This window comes from Jaculus jaculus, chromosome 16 (genome assembly GCF_020740685.1).
Source record: "Jaculus jaculus isolate mJacJac1 chromosome 16, mJacJac1.mat.Y.cur, whole genome shotgun sequence".
NCBI classification, from domain to species: domain Eukaryota; kingdom Metazoa; phylum Chordata; class Mammalia; order Rodentia; family Dipodidae; genus Jaculus; species Jaculus jaculus.
In genome coordinates, this window is record NC_059117.1 from 19,632,677 (window position 1) to 19,650,182 (window position 17,506).

The 17,506-nt window shown below is 48.4% G+C and overlaps 1 protein-coding gene across 7 annotated transcripts in view; it reads right to left on the bottom strand.

Moving 5' to 3' along the window:
• Nucleotides 1-17,506, bottom strand: part of Atxn7l1 (ataxin 7 like 1) — a 297,249-nt gene that overhangs the window by 165,767 nt on the left and 113,976 nt on the right. The window contains exon 4 of one of the 7 annotated variants that reach the window (XM_045135936.1): nucleotides 3,388-4,504. The exons of the other annotated variants lie outside the window; for them this stretch is intronic. Coding sequence (XP_044991871.1) covers nucleotides 4,416-4,504 — 89 coding nt within the window. The 3' untranslated portion in view covers nucleotides 3,388-4,415. Of the gene's footprint in view, nucleotides 1-3,387; nucleotides 4,505-17,506 lie in introns of those variants that run through there. 7 annotated transcript variants of the gene reach the window in all.

Here is a 17,506-nt window from a genome sequence, read left to right on the forward strand (position 1 = left end):
CTAATAAGTCCAGGGCCCTAAATTATGTGTCCTTAAGTCATGGCACCCACAATGGACAAAAGAAATGGGTTGTGTCATACTAAGAGATAGGAGCTCATATATTTAAAACTTAAGTATGGTTGGGGGGGGGATCTATTTCAATTTGCAGAGGGAAGAAAGCTTGAAAACAGACCAATCTGACTAAAACAGACTCAACTGTCAAGGTACTTCTCAAATTCCACAGGCTACGGACATGATCTTGAAGACTGTATTGCAACCAGAGTGGTTCAGCCACGAAGGGGTCTCAAACCATGTGCATGGAGTAACAGAAGTTAGGCAGAGGGCTTAAATGATCACAGGCTGGTTCTGTGTTCTCATTTCTGCCCTCGGCTCTCCTAGGAATTGTGTTTGTGACAGAAACCAGTCTTGTGAGACCACCTCCTTGCTCACACTGGCGAGAAGGTGGGGCAGGATAGACAGGGAGGGAACAGGCAGTTGGGAGCAGAACACGCAAATTTGACAGGCAGACAATTTCTTTCCTAAGCTCAGGAGTTTGACAAATCTACTTGCAAGACTGGGTTCCTGCTCTGATAATGTAGCGGGGAAGAGATTTCCAACCCAGATTTTTACAATGCTCAGGGTACACCCAATGGTTCCAACGTGGGCATTTAAAATTCTCAAAGCCAAATTAATTTAAATTACTGTTAGCTGAACAGGTGAATATATTTCAAGAGCTTCTCTCCCCCGCCCAGCTATCACCCTAGTCTACCTTTCTGAAAGACTTGGTACTGCTTCTTGGGACCCCTCCCCCGACCCGAGCTGGGTGACAGGGCACCTCTGATATTTCAGATCTAAGCATTCATCGTCTCCTTCTAGCTGCAGTTTCTGTCTCCAAAGCTCCTCTCTGAGCCCCTTCCCCAGGCCCTCTTCAATCGTGTCTCCCACAGCAGAGAGCTGGCGGAGCTGGGCCCCAGAGGTGATGTCTGAAGGGAACCCACTGCTTACAGGGGATAAGCCTGTCAATGGCTTCTTGGCTCGCTTCTCACACTGGGCGGGCTGAGCTCAGCATGCATCATGCAGTAAGGTGTGTAATCCTCCTACAATTTCTCTGCCAATGTCTGATGACATTCATCTTCCACCCACGGGAAGGTTTAAGCCAGAGGCCCGGTTCTGAATGACCACGCTCTTACGCCCTGTTCCTTCCTGCCCCGTGGAAGGACTCACAGCTCTGTGTCTGCTCCTTTGGAAGACAGTGAGTGGGGGGACAGATCGGGGCTCACCTGTCCTCTAGCCCTGGCACATGGCTCTGCCCTCCTGGACCTAGGCTTATGCTTCTCGAGGGCCCATCGTGGCAGGCAGGCAGAGGGGGGTGTGTGGTGTCTACGCTCCCCTCCCTGCATTTCCCTGTCTGGAGGGTGCTGGTCTTTCTCGAGGCTGGGCCACTGGCAGATGGACCAAAGCCTCCGATATGCTTTCTTGGCACACTGTGGGTATCCCCAAGTACTGATGACATAGGTGTGTCAGAGAGAGTCCTTAACCTGAGAGACGTGCAGGAGGAGGAGGCACCTGTGGCCCTGTCCCTGTTGGATGGGACCACGGGATTCTTCCACCCATGCAAAAGTTCTCTTAATGACTGCCTTCCTTTTCTTTCATGATGGCTTGTGCATACATGATAAGAAGGTGCTCAGGTGCCACAAACTTGGTTCCAGCATGAAACCCTTCGGGGCGATTAGGTCATGGGTCACTGCCCCAGGACAGGATTTACTAGTCTCAAGGACGTGAGTCAGTTCTTAGGAGAGTGAACAGTTAAAAGCAAGGCCATCCCATATACATGTTCCCTTTTGCAGTTTCCCTTCCTTCTTTGGTAAGGTGGTGAAGTCTCCAGGAAGCTGTGATGAGAGACCAAACAGATAAAACTAATTGACCTTGAACTTTCAGCCTCCCAAACTGTGTGTGAGCTAAAAACAGCCTCTTTTCTTTATAAAGCACTCAGCCTCAGGCATTTTGTTACAGCCACAGGAAAAGGATGAAGATACACATGATTTCACATTCTATAATAAAGACACCCATAATTCCACATTCTACAACATCAAATAAAATATTTGGTGGTCTCTGGTCTGTAGTCTGTCCTTACCCTTCCCTTAGTTCTTCCTGTTATCAGTCATATTTGGGGTGAAGATGAATGTTCAAATAGTCAGGAGGTGATACAGACATCACAGGTTTCAAAGAGTCATCTACGGGCTGTAGAGATGGTTTAGCGGTTAAGGCACTTGACTAAAAAGGCTAAGGACCCAGGTTTGATTGCCCAGAACCCACACAGGCAAGATTTAACAAGGTGGCACATGTGTCTGGAGTTCCTCTGCAGTGGCTAGAGGCCCTGGTGTGCCCCTTCTCTCTCTAATAAATAAAACAAACATATATATTAAAAAAAGAGTCATGTATGACATGTCAGGTGTGGGCTTGTGTCCAGACACTGTTAAGGGCCGGACCAGGTGGCGGCAGGGAGAGGGGGGCCTGGGTCTTCCCATGGAGGAGTGACCAGATGAAAGGATTAGAAGCCTGGGCAGCAGGGGCGTGCGTGCGCGCGCGCGCATGCGTGCCCACGCACAGGTATGCACATGCGAGTTACTCCAGGGGGCAGAGGTGGAGGTAGAGGGTGGGGTGTGAGCCACACGGAAGTGTGCAGCGGCTCTTGGACAGGCTTCACACCAGCAGTCTTTGCACCTACAGCTCTATTCCTACCGGGGCACAGGGAGTTAACTCTGAAGCCAATTATCCATGTGCGATTTATTAAAGAAGGAAGATTTCTAGGCCTTATTAAAATGAGTGTTTAGTGCATTTTCTCAGCCTCAGACACTCACTTCTTCACACGTCCGCTCGTGCTGGTAGCAGCTGGGGGAAATCTCAACAGTTTTGCTGTATGTGCAAATCAATTTGGTTCCCCCCCCCCCCCCCGCAAAAGATCAAAATCAGCAGTGACCACATTACAACGAAGGTATGCCAGTGACATCGCGGGCAACACGAGGAGGCCGAGCAGCCATGACCTTGAGGTGGTCGGTGGCTTCTCTCACCCAGGCTCAATGATTTTACCCTCCCTCATGCATGTGACACCGCGGAAGCCCCTCATGCTCCTGGAGGTCCCTGATCTTTGGCTTCCAAGTTCTCCATTCCCATCTGCACTGGTACCCTAACTGTTAATCTATCTACCAATCCACCCATCCATCCATCCATCCAATATATGTTTAAGGACTTAATGTATTAGGCACTGGGAAAGTGACAAAGTATATTTATGCCTCATTTTTTTACAGTTGAAACAATGCTTTTGCATATATTATTTCAATACATTCTCACTAGGACCATATGCAGTGACTGTTAATACCCCCATTTTATAGATGAGGACAGAGACTCTAAGAGGACCTGCAATTTATTAAAACAACACAACCAGCAGGTGGCAGGGTCTGGGCATGAATTCAGGTTTTCATCCCGTTAATAATTTGTAATGGCACGCTCCTGCATACTGGTCAGGATAATTTTTCCGTTTGTCTTGCTGCTCCTAATTAAATGCCACAGTCCAGTCCACACACATTTACTGAGACTGTGCTTGGCTCCTAGGGATGGAAACACTGAGTTTCTGCCCTCACAGAGCTCATTGCTGTAGTTGGGGGGAGCCAGACATCATACATATGCTCACACAATAGATAATTTGTTTTCAACACACAAGGGAGAACTACTCAAGATGTGAAGATCAGAGAAGGGTCCAGGAGGAAGTACTCATTAAGATACGTTCTGAAGGATGAGTCAGTCCACTTTGGGAAGAGGATGAACGAAAATCGTATTCAGAGAGGGCAAAGCATGTACAAAGGCCCTGTGGCAGGAAGACCCAATGTACTGGAAGCTTCAAGGCCAGGTGCACTGGTTTACAGAGTGGAAGGGAGCCTGGCACCGGCTATAGCCTAGACCACACACGACCTTGTAGCCATAATAGTGAGGTGGTTTTTTTTTTTTTTTTTTTTTTCCACTACTAAGCTTAAGCGTGATGGGAAGCCCCCAAGTCAAGAGAATGACATGATCGACTCTGATTTGGAGTCTGACGGGTGTGCGATGGGTTGTAGAGGAGCAAGAACAGAAGCAGGGAAAACAGCCGGAAGGGCCTCGCAGTTGTCCAGGTGAGAAGTGATGGCAGCTCGGACCAGGATGATGGTGGTGGTGGTGGTAGAAATGGAGAGAACCCTACAGGTGGCCCCTGCTGCGCTCAAGCCCATTTCCTCTCTAGACCCTGTCACCAGAATGTGCTCACGCATTTGCAGCACGCGGAGGCTTGTCCACACTTCGAAGCCCTCTGCCGGGGTCTCCACTTCCAGGAAGCTTCCGCGGGCAGCGGCCAGTCCTGCGCGGTCTCTCCGGGGGCTGCGCATGGTCTTCCGCACTGCGCGCGCTCACACCTCTCGCTGCTGCTCGAGGGCTTGGCGGCTCTCGGGTCCACTCCGGGAGATGCTTGCATTTCTCTTGCTGTCTTGCTTTCTCCCTTTGGAAAGTAAATGCTTTGTTGGCATTTGCTGAATGGTATCAACAGGGCTCCTCGGGAAATTACATTTGTCAATGATTACTCATGCCAATTGCCTCCCCCCCCCCATAAAAGCACACACGTTAAACACTGCTCGCTTACATCTGTCTTCATGATCTTGTTCTAGCAAAAATGCATGTCCCAGTTTTTCCATTATTTCCTTTGAACTCGTTTCCATATTTCTCCCAGCAGAAAGCAGTTTCGGTGGGGGGGGGGGAGGAGTAAGGTGGGGAGGGGGCAGGAGTGTAATTGAACAGGGGCGGGCTGACCGGAATTCCTATACCTTTTAATGGGGTGTTTGATTAATCCTTTCCACAGTCCCCATTATTCATGCCATGATGGAATCTCATTTTATAGCTCTTAATACATGGGCCCAATTTATCCACATCACATTGTATTCTAATACTTGTCATCCAAGTTATTAGCTATCTCCTTTTCAGTGTAAAACCATCAGCAAGTTTGATTAGCTTATCCCCCAGGGAGGACAGGCGAGCTAGGAGCAGACAGTGGGCTATGACCACCGATGGCTCTGTGTCCTCAGAAGACTGCTTGCTCCCCAGTATCACCCAAAGGAGCCGGGGTGAGTACAGTGGACTTCTATCCCCCAACAGAGGAGCTCTTGGTGGGACACAGAAGCCTTCGCTGCAAAAGCTCACTGTGGTCCCAGTGGGGGATGTTCACAAGTGGAAGCATCTCGGTGACAGGGGACTCTTCCGACTCCTACTTCCTGACACCCTCTCCTTCCGGCCCCTCTTACTCTAGGACACTGTCCTCAGTCTCTGCCCTCCAGAGACCTGGCAAGCTGAACATTCTGGAAGGAAAGGCTTGGTGTGGCCTTCTGTTGCTCCCCCAGCTAGTTCTTCTCAGGAGCTGGATCTCACAGGTGGCTTCAGTCCTTTCTAAGCAAGTCAACCCCCAGACAGAACGAGAGGAGGGGCCTGTGGGGGCCCCATAGGATGGGGGCCTCAAAGCCCATGCATGAAGAGTTTCCGGTACCAGGATAACTCAAAAGGCACCACAGTGCTGAGAAGACATGACAGGAGTGCTCAGCTCTGAAACATCTCGGTCACACCTTCCAAGGCTCAGGGTCCATTGTGGAAGAGGTGGCGGAAAGAATGTAAGAGCCGAAGGAAGGGTAGGACTCCTTACAATGCAACCGCTTGCATAGAAACTGGCCCCGATATCTGTGACCTCGCAGTGCCTAGCAATACCTTCACAAAACCCTCGTAACAGGAGGAAAAGATGATGCCAGCAAAATAAAAGAGAGACTAATGGAGGAAGAGAGGGGATATAATGGAGAGCAGAGTTGTGAAGGGGAAAGTGCGGGAGGGAATTATTATGGTTTATTGTCTGTAAGTATGGAAGCTATTAATAATAATACCAATAATAATAATAGTAATAATAACAGTCTTCAGTTCCCCTTCCTCTTACCTAGTGACCTGTTCTTGGTTCAGTCAGGTCACAGCCCCATACTCCTAAGGGCGACAGTCCCCTTCACCTTTGGGCGAAAGGCTCTAGTCATTGTGTTCAGAGGTTCTGTGCCTGGCAGGATGGGGATGCCAGAGGCTCACCGTTGGTAGAGATGCCCTTTCCTTTGTGCTACAGACGTCACTGCCTTCCCTGTGTGGGAGTCAGACTCAGATTCTTTTTTTGTTTTGAGGCACAGTTTCACTCTAGCTCAGGCAGACCTGGAATTCACTATGTAGTCTCAGGGTGGCCTTGAACTCACGTGATCCTCCTACCTCTGCCTCCCGAGTGCTGGGGCTAAAGGCATGCGCCACCATGCCCGGCCAGACTCAGATTCAAACTAAAATGAAATGATTCTTGAGGTCTGGCCAGAGAGTGTAGTTTGACATTCACATTCTCTCTTTCTCTCTCCTCCAAGGAACGTTATTTGCTAGGTAATACATAACCCTGTGGAGAGACTTAAAGTACTAAGAGCAAGGGGCCGAGGCCTCCACCCAATAGCGGCAGGAGTGAGCCATCTTGGAAGTGGGTCCTTCAGCAAATATGTTACTAGTGTTCTCCCCTACTTCAGGGGAAGGTCCCCCACACTTTCCTCCTCAACTTCCACTTCCTCTCCTGGTCTCTGACCCATCCCTGGCATCTCCTGTGTGCCCATCCACATGTATCCAGTCTTGAGGGCTCTCCTAAAAAGAGAAGGATGGAGGAGGAGGAGATTCCTGAAGCCTGGGTTTGGAATCCCAGTTGGTTGCCTGCTGTTGCGAGTGACATATGACATTAAGGGAATGACTTTTTTTTTTTTTTTTTTTTTTGGTGCAGGGGCAGCCTTCCTCAGGCCATGAAACTCCCTTTTGTTTCGGAATCCTGGGGCCAAATGACATCAGTCAGGCCCATAGCCAGATGAATAGACTTTGCAAACAACATGTTCCTTTTAGTATTACAGGCTCACCTCCTGTACCCTTTTAGTTCATCTGCAGTTTCTGAAAAAGGTCATGCCTTTTTTTGTTGTTGTTTGTTTCATTTTTAGAGGTAGGGTTTCACCCTAGCTCAGGCTGACCTGGAATGCACTATGTAGTCTCAGGGTGGCCTCGAACTCATGGTGATCCTCCTATCTCTGCCTCCCAAGCACTGGGATTGAAAGCATGCCCCACAATGCCTGGCTTCGTGTCTTGTTTTGCCTTGCAGTTAAGTGCATTTGAGGCAAGATGGGGATTCCAAAGTTGGATGGAGATGTGACGGGGCCTACATATTGCAAAGTGCACTGCTATATCATCTCCTGGCTGGGTCCTCATAGAGCAGATGTGGCACCTGACTTTCACATCTTTCAGAGTACATGAGGGGGGAAGTAGGTTCTGATTAAAAAGAAAATCAAGGTGCTTTTCTGTGCTCAAATCTTTTTATTTTTTCCTTTTAAACAAAATCTAACTCTGTTCTACAGTGACAGATGTCAATTTCATGGAAAACTTGGGAAAGGACAGAAGCAGTCGTCACCTAAACATGGAACAGCCTTATCGTCCCCAGACAAGCAACATCACTGACAGCTGGAGACTTGCTAGACATTCATGAACATTCTTGGGTACACCCTAGAGCTGCAGAATCAGAAACTCTAAGTGGGGCCCAGTGATCTGCAATTCACCAAGCCCTCTAGGGGCCTCTGAGACATGGCTATGGGCTGAATACCATGGACTGAAAGGATGTCACATCTAAATTATTCACGCACTCATTCATTCATTCAGAAGACACTGATTGAGTGTCTATTGCCTGCCAGACACTGAGCCCAGTGAAGAAATGGGAAGGAATGTCTTTCTTGAGGGCTGCACCATCCTCCCTCACTTTATGCCAAAGCCTATCTAGAATGGAGGGATCTGAAGATGCATATTAAGGACTGGGCATCAATCTTCAAGGGTAACTCTTTTTGCTTGTGCATGCTTGTGTGCACCCGTGTGGGTATGTGCTTGTACAACGTGGTGTGTGACATGTGTATGTGTGTGTATGGTATGGTGTGGTGTGGTGTGTCGCCCCACTTGCAGTGTGTGTGGGGGGCGGGGAGGGCTTGCCTAAGGTGACTGGAGTGGAAGGAAGGTCAGGTGTTCCGGTTCCATTGCACTTCTGTCTGGTCTTTTCGTTTTGAAGTTTTTGATTCGGAATCTCTTTACTGACTCTGGATCTTGCAAGGCTCCAAGGATTCTCTGGATCTGTTCCCCTGCAGGACTGGGGTTACAGGTACATGTGGCCGCACTCAGCTGTTTGGGTTTCGGATCTGGAGATTTGAACTCTGACAGTCTCAGGTCTCTCAGCCTGTGCGAGAAACGCGCTTAACGAGCCCAAGAGTAACTCTTTCAATGGACAGGAGGCACACGCAAACTATCCTCTCTCCCTTATGCTGATACTCTGAGCATAGCTCTCATTCTAAAGTCAGTAAATGTGTGCCTTTAATATGCCATGTCAACTTAAAGACTAAGTGATCTCACCATGAATGAAATGCAGGGTCACTTCAGGGACTCACTTTGGTACATGTTCACTTTTTTTAAAGCTACAGCCTTCATCTTTTAAAAATTACTTATTTATTCATCTGTTTTGGTTTCTCAAGGCAGCATCTCAGTCTAGTCCAGGCTGAGCTGGAATTCACTGTGTAGTTGCAGGGTGGCCTTGATCCCATGGAGATCCTCCTCCCTCTACCTCCAGGGTGCTGGGATTAAGAGTGTGTACCACCATGTCCAGCTTATTATTTATTTTTGAGAGACAGAAGGAGAGAGAGAGGGGGGGGGGGAGGGAGGGAGGGAGGGAAAGGGAGAGAGAGAATATGGGCATGCCAGGGCCTTTCAGCTGCTATGAACAAACTACTGAGGCATGCGCCCCTTTGTGTGCGTGTGTGGCATTGTGTGATTGCATCACTGTACATCTGGCTACGTGGGACCTGGAGATTTGAACATGTGTTCTTAGGCTTCGCAGGCAAGTGCCTTAATCACTAAAACAATCTCTCTAGCCCTCACTGTGTGTGTGTGTGTGTGTGTGTGTGTGTGTGTGTGTGTGTCTGTTCTTGTTTGTTTTTTTAAGACATAGTCTCATGTACCCCAGACTACCTTGGAGCTTGCTATTAGCAAAAGACGTCCTTGAATTTCTGATCCTCCTGCCTCCATCTCCTCAGTACTTGTCCCTAGGGCTCTGTGCATCCTAAGCAGCATCCTTAGCTCCTGTGTTCATCTTTTAATAAGTTAGTTTACTGTTTCCTTGGCCTCCAGGAGGTAAGAGTCTGCCTTCTTTTACAAGCCTAGATAAGTCCTACTCACCAAGACGCATGGTGTGCTTCTTGTGGCGCTGGGACCTCTCAGCTCCCATTCTCTCCCTCCATCCTTCCCTGATCCTGAAGCAGATGTAGCAAGCACATACGCTCGGCAGATGGCGAGCAGAACTGAAGGGGCAGGACTCGGAAACCCAGGCTCAGCTCTCAGCCCCAGGCATAGGACCCTCCTGCGCACGCCTCTCAACCTCGTAAGGGCTTTCTGTTACCCACTGACATGACTGGTGAATTAGGAAAACATACAAGGAAATGCCATCTCTTCTTCAGGGGTTCTAATAGGAAACCTTTGGCCAGAGTTGGAACTGGGGAATTTATTTCTAAAAATTTAAAGTTCAAGCCAGGTATGGTGGTACATGCCTATAATCCTAGCACCCAGGAAGGCTGAGGAAGAAGAATCTCATGTTTAAGTCCATATTAACAAGTATGAGGCCAACCCTGGGTTACATAGCGAGACTACTTCAACCTAACTAGTTAAAAAATAATATAAGTTTCTTTTTCTTTTAAAAAACAATTAATTAATTAATTTGTTAGAGAGAGAGAGAATGGGCATGTCAGGGCCTCAAGTCACGGCAAACAAACTCCAGACACATGTGCCATCTTGTGCATCTGGCTTACGTAGGTCCTTGGGAAATTGAACCTAGGTCCTTTGGCTTAGCAGGCAAGTGCCTTAAACACTAAGCCATCTCGTTAGCCCAAAAGTTTCTTTTTTTTTTTTAAATTTTTTTTTGTTATTTTTTATTTATTTATTTGAGAGTGACAGAGAAAGAGGCAGATGAGAGAGAAAGAGAGGATGGGCGCGCCAGGGCCTCCAGCCACTGCAAACGAACTCCAGACGCATGTGCCCCCTTGTGCATCTGGCTAACGTGGGCCCTGGGGAGTCGAGCCTTGAACCGGGGTCCTTAGGCTTCACAGGCAAGCGCTTAACCGCTAAGCCATCTCTCCAGCCCAAAGGTTTCTTTTTTAATAATACAGATAATGAAGACCTGGCTTCTATGCCCTGGGTAGTAGTCCAGACATGTCCAACAGATCTGTTATGAGATGTGTCCCCATTTTCTCCTTTCTCGGGGTGTCTCAAAGATGCTCAGTGACTTCCTGGAATGCTCTTGGGAAGCTGACTGTTCTGTAGTTGGATGATCTGGAGTTGATCTAGATAAGCCCGTGCCCCATCACTGTGGATGCCCACTAAATCCAGCAGCGTCCGAGATGGCTACAGAGATTCCAGCTGTGCAGAGATACCAGCAATCCACAGCCTTCTGGCACGGGTGGTTTCTTCACACACAAGTGCCCTGAACAAGTTGTCATGAACAGGCCACCCAGCACTTGGTAAATATCAGGAGGCCTTGTCACTTCCCTGGGACTAAATGTAGTGTTTCCACTTGCGCATAGCCGTGGAATCTCAAGTACACTGTGGCTGGACTTTAGAAAATCTTGTGGCATATTTCAAGCCACTTGAGAGCTTGCACCTCGAGGGGAATTGAAAGACATCCCCTAACCCATTGGCTTTCCTCAATCAAGCCTTTTCGGAACAGTAAGTCCAACCCGTCTCTGTTTTTAATTCAGGGACTCTTGACATCGATTTGATTAGTAGCATTCTGTATAGTGACAGACACGAGATGCTGAGCTCACCCAGCAGCGGCACACCAAGGCAGGAAGACTCTAGAAGACTCTGGAAAGCACTTCCTGCCTACACCTGGGACAAGTGCTGAAGAAGTTTGCTTATGGTTCCAATTCTGAGCCAGGGACCACCCCACAGCGTCGTCCATGCAGGAGAAGCGACAGCTCATGGAAGACTGCTGGGATTAGATGCTCCTGCATTTGAACACACCTATGTCACCTCGTTTATCTACCGGTGACAGGGACAGTGCCAGCAGAGAATCAAAAGATGACGAATTGTTTCTGGCTTTCAGGGAGCTGTTCAGGTTGGGTGTATGCCCAGGGGAGCTGGATTTTGTGCCAGGAGCCAACACTTCTTCCTGCTCTAAGGCCTCATTCTGGCAAACATCAACCAGAAAAGGACTGTTGGCTCCTGTCACCAATGGACTGCAAGACACTTCCTATGCAGGCCTGAGAAGCAGTGTTTCTGGTGACGTGTGCAGCAGAGGGCAGACCTGCTCCTGCACTGCAGAAGATGGGGGACAGCGTGCAGCCGGGGTTCTAGATGGCAGCAGGGAGTTCCCTGTAGTGGAGGAAGACAGACAGAGGGGAATGAGTTTGCAGGATTCCAGGGCTGAGAGCCAATGACTCTGGGAAAGACTGGCTTGTATGACATAAGAAGTGAGAAATGTCCAGGGTGCTGGCCCCTGGAATTTGCTTTTGGGGACACCCTTAAGCTTCTAACATCCCTAGAGGCAAGAAGAAGGCACACTGGATTCTCACTATGGTCTACACAGGCAACACTCAGCCCTGTACTCCGCCTGGACTTGGCAGCCAATGGGCCAGCTGAGCTTGCTTAAAAAAATTTTTTTTTCCAGCAAGCCCAACAGACTGGACTTTTTTTTTTTTTTTTAAATGAGAGACTGAGAGAGATTGAGAGAGAACATGCAATTGGCATGCCAGGGCCTCCCGTCACTGTAACTGAACTGCAGACATGTTTATTTATTATTATTATTTATTTATTTGAGTAAGAGGCAGAGAGAGAGAAGGCGGGGGGGGGGGGGAGGGAGAGGGAGAGAATGGGTGATCCAGGATCTCTAGCCACTGCAAATTAACTCCAGATGCATGTGCCCTCTTGGGCATCTGGTTTATGTAGGTCCTGGGGAATTGAACTGGGGTCCTTTGGCTAGGTAGGCAAGCACTTTAACCACTATGCCATCTCTCTCCAGCCCAGAGCCTGCTTATTATCCTGGCTATGGCCCTTGCTCCTTCCTCACAGATGATTGTTCTCTGGAAATGGCCATACAAGTCGTGACCAATACTCAAGCCTCTAGAGACGAACGTGCATCAGTCACCTGCTATGTTCAGGAGTCCCTGAGGCTTCCCCACATTCACACACGCAGATGCCAGGTGTCGGATTTGCTTACTCTGTCTCCTTGACCACCTTTACTCCCATTTTGTCGATGAGCAAGTTAAGGCACTTGAGGGGTTGAAGGACTGGCTGAAGGTCACTTAGGGAGTGCCCAAGCTGGAGTCAAGCCCAGGCAATGCGGCTGGAAGGTGGGACTCGTTCCTAAGCATGTGGTTGACTTCCAACACAACACCCTTCACACACAGCAGCTGGAGGTTGGGAAGCACTGGCTCCCTCAGGTCCTCCTCCCCACTCTCTGGAATCCAGGGGGTGCCCTAGCTGCTGTAACCACCCCACCCCGAGCCAGCCTGAGCCCACAGTGTGAAAAGACAGCCACTCATCCCCAGACCCCTATTTATTTCTAAATCCCAGCCCAGACAGCCAAACGTCGTCCTGTGTTTGTTTCTGTTCAGCGTTCCACCATGTGGCCCTAGACCACTTCATAGATGGCTTCTCTGTTCTCCTTCCCCGGCCCAGCTCCTGGCCCCTCCCTGCTTGCACCAGACTCTGGCCATGCTCCTACTGCCTGTCACTGATGTTCTCTGTCTAACCTCCTCATACATCTCTCAGCTCAAATCGCTTATTTGCCACGTGGCAGTAAGACATACTTCTCGCACCAGCTGCATGCTGAGGCATTTTCAAAATTTATCATTTCTAATAATGACCTTGGAGCCAGAATCACCCTCTCCACCAACAGGCAGAGGTGGGAGGTCACGTTAAGGTTACAAAGGAGCCTCCAATCGCCTGGTCTCTTGAGCCGCTTATATATATAGTTCTTTCCCTAGATTACTTCCTCTCAACTTCCTGTTTAACAAACTTATCTGGGGCTTGGCAATGAGAGACATTATCAAGATCAAGTTGTTATCTGCGTCGGTTCTGGGGCTCTCAGAATACTAACAAGCATCTCTAAGCTCTGCTGGCAGGGACGTTAATGCTTAGCCCTCTGCAAAACCCCCTTCTCATCAGGAGGCTTACATGCATGAAGCACACACTCCGAGTTTCGGGTCTGCATCTTTCCCTCATCAGTCGTTGTAACTAATCAGCATGGTGAACGGATTTATTCTCATACAGAACACAACCGACTCTCTTCAGCGCCTACTGAAAATGACCGTAACTTTGCTTTTGATGGAATCTTCTGGCCAGGAAATGAAGGGGGGGGGGTAGATCAGAACCTCTAAGTGGACTGCATAATCTTCTTTCACACTCAAAATCGCTGGAGTGTTTTTCAAATAGTTGGTTATTACAGAAAGCTCAGATTCCCCGTAAAGGCTGGAAGATGGGCTTGTTGTCTGCATTTTAAGTCTGGAATTAGAAACTACAGAATGTCGAAACTTTCATGAAGGTACATTTGCCTTGAAGAGTGGGTACATTTTGTTTTTCTTCTGTTGTGATGCCTTTAGAAAAAAATTTTTTCTTTCTTTATTTATTCAAGAGCAACAGAGAGAAAGAGGTAGAGAGACAGAGAGAGAGAGAGAGAGAGAGAGAGAGAGAGGGAGAGAGAGGAGGGAGAATGGGAGCGCCAGGGTCTCCGGCCACTGCAAACGAACTCCAGACACGTGCGCCCCCTTGAGCATCTGGCTAACGTGGGTCCTGGGGAATCGAGCCTCGAACCGGGGTCCTTAGGTTTCACAGGCAAGCACTTAACCTCTAAGCTATCTCTCCAGCCACCCCTTTTCTTAACCTGGGGTCTCTGTTTATGGAAGATGCAATGCAGGTGTACACATACCAAGGTGTTTGTATGTGTGTGGTGGTGGTGGGTCGAGTCCTGAGCTCTAGTCCCAATTCTGTCTCTATTGTATGACCTCAGGCGCTGCATTTTTCTTAGCTTCTAGATTTGCCAAGCTACCATGCCAAGTGTATTCTCCACTGAGTCCTTCTGCAAGTCAGAACGAGCGAGCTGTGGGGGCGCCGTGTCAGCGGCGAGCTACTGCGGGAGGGAGCGGTCTTGCCAAACAGAACCCTCTCAACGCTGCGTATGTGCAAGGAGACCATTGTCCAGAGACAGAGACGGTGCCCAGTGGTGACATCGGGAGGGTGACCAGTGAAGAAGTAGACGTCACAGCATCCGAAAGTAGTCAGTGGAGCCTCGCTCACACACTCTTTTCCACTCTTGGGCACTGTCTCCCTTCATGTCTGTTCTGGAGTCTTTAAACTGATGCTGGGTGTGATGCTTGGCACCTCATGGGTACTCATCAACACAAAACGCATTGAAGATTCCCAACCTAAGATCTCAATCCCGTTAGTATGCAAAGCTTGGTATTGGGAAAGGCACTTGGACTGAGAAAGAGAGAGAATTTCTAGAAGCCTGGCTATAGATAGGGTGACCAGCTGAGGCCGACCTAAGGGATCTGGACAAGATGGTCGGGTGTCCCTCATCTAGGTATGCACTGTGGCTTCGCCTCACAGCAGCAGAGAATAAAGTCTGGACAAGGAGGCAGGGACATCATGTGTGGCTCCCTACGGACTCCTAATGAATAGATCCCTGGAGATTTACAACTTGGGCCTCTCCCCTCACCCTTGTTTCTGGCCCTATTGCTGACTTTATCTTACCATGGGAATCCAGCAGGATCACACTTCTTTTATTTTCCCTTGCAGCAGATTAGCGCCTCTGAGATCCCGGTCAGTCAGCTGGTGGTGGCTTCCTGCCGCCGCCGGCTAAATCCTCTTAGCGGCTTGGCTCGTGGCATTTGGTACAGAACTGTCTGGAGGACGTGTACTAGGAACGGTCACATGTGCCCTGCGCAGCATTTGTCAGAAACACTGCCGCCTGCGTCCAGATCTGCCCGGCGCACGTGGCAGGGAAGTGACAGCCGGGGCCAGGAGGCAATGTGATCAATGGGGGGGGGGTTCCCCTTTAAACGCATACGACAAAGGCCTGCCTGGGCCAATTCCATATTCATAAGTGGAAGGCAGAGACGGCATTTCTGTTCCGCCAAGAGCGGTGGCTATTTATCATGGTGAACGACTGAAATAGTTGTACGTACAATGCTTTCCTCGCCGCTGTAAATTACAGTATACAGAAGATTAAACTTAAGCCTAATGCTACCCTTGAGCTAGTCCTATAAATGGATACTGTGAAGAGGAGAGAGTCTCTTTTTTTTTTTTCCTGGTTACTATTTAAAAGTGTATCTCTATTAAAAGCTTTCAACTTAACTTACGAGGCAGCCCGCCCCAGCCCCTGGGCAAACACTTCCTCAGGGCACTTGTGGAGTCTAAATGACTTGCCCTGGAGGTGGCGGAGGGGCACAAGCAAGCAGAATGGAGGTGGGGGGACTTTATAAGGCAGCTGAATGAGCACTCACTCTCTACCAGTGGGACCTGTGCTGGAGGAGGGGGAGGAAGCACTCTGCTAGGCTTTCGAAGGAGACCTTCAGAAAGAAAATGACCCTGAACCCCAAGACACTGCAGAAAATTTCTCCTGGGAACGTGCCAAGGAATCCTGACCTACAGCAGATGGCTCAGTTTTCCCAGTGAAAGTTTACTCTCCAAGTCCCTGTTCTTCAAAGTGAGGACCAAAAGGCATCAAGCATGGCCCAGGCAAGGTGTCAGGAATACAGACAATCTACATTCTAACACTGATCTCCCAGGGACCTGTGTGTGCCCTCGAGGGCCGAGAAAAAGCAGGTGTCAGCAGGAGGGAGCCTATTGACGCGCCCACTGGAAGTCACGACAAATGGCAAAGTAGATTGTGAGAAAGGCTCGTTGCGGTGGACCATAGGATTCCCAAGTTCTCCTTTCAGGACACTTTTTAAAATTGTTTGTTTTATTATTTTTATTTATTTGAGAGTGACAGAGAGAGAAAGAGGCAGATAGAGAGAGAGAGAGAATGGGCACGCCAGGGCCTCCAGCCCCTGCAGATGAACTCTAGATGCGTGCGCCCCCTTGTGCATCTAGCTAACGTGGGTCCTGGGGAATCGAGCCTCGAACCGGGGCCCTTAAGCTTCACAGGCAAGCACTTAACCGCTAAGCCATCTCTCCAGCCCTCAGGACACTTTTTAGAAGGAACTTGAGAGATAAGACTTATTTTATTCTATCTCTTTTTGTATTTTGTTTTGCCTCATATATCCCAGGTTGGCCTTGAACTCCCTACGGAGCTGAGGACGGGCACCTGCTTAGTGCTGGGATTAAAGGCACGTACCACCACGCCCAGTTTATACAGTTCTAGGATCAATCCCAGGGCTTTGTATATGCTAGGCAAGCACCCACAATGAGAAATGGAATTTTTTTTGAGAGATGAATTTTTATGAATCAGGAAGGAATGTATCTGAAAGGAATGTATCTGAACTGGAGAGATACTGCCAAACACCTCAGAGTATAAAACAGAGTAAACCAGTAAAAAGTTCAGGTCTTCCACATTAATCAAGGTGCTTCCAACCCCACTGTGAGTTGAGAATGCTTTGCCAGAGTTTTGGGCCATGACTTTAATTTTTCATTGTAATTAATGGTGTGTGTGTGTGTGTGTATGTATGTATGTATGTATGTATGTATATATGTGTGTGTGTGTGTGTATAATTTTTTTTTTTTTTTTTTGGTTTTTCGAGGAAGGGTCTCACTCTGGCTTAGGCTGACCTGGAATTCACTATGTAGTCTCAGGATAGCCTTGAACTCATGGTGATCCTCCTACCTCTGCCTCCTGAGTGCTTGGATTAAAGGCATGTGCGACCACGCCCAGCTGTAATTAGTGATTTTTAAAAATATTACTATTATTATTTATTTATTTGAGAGAAAGAGAGGGAGAAAGGAGGAGGAAGAGAAAGAAACAGAGAGAGAGAGATGGGCAAGCCAGGGCATTGAGCCACTGCAAACAAACTCCAGATGCATACACCCCCTTATGCATCTGGCTTACATGGGTCCTGGAAAGTTGAACTGGGACCCTTTGGTTTTGCAGGCAAATGCCTTAGACCACTAAGCCATCTCTCCAGCCCGTAATTAGTTTTTTAGATTTTTTTACTAGGCAGAGTAAGTTAAGATTTTTGTGTTGTCTGAGAAGAGAGAGAGCTTGGGTAACTTCAGTCTTTACTGGGAGTGCTTGCTTTGGCAGCTCATATACTTTAGCCTTTGTGAGGAAAAAAAAGACCTTATAGCTGAATATTCTTGATAAAATATGAGGATAATTACTAAATAAGTGGAAGTTTTAAAATAAAATCTACTGTGGCCAAGTTAATAGAAGGGAAAGAAAAGGAGAAGATAAGAA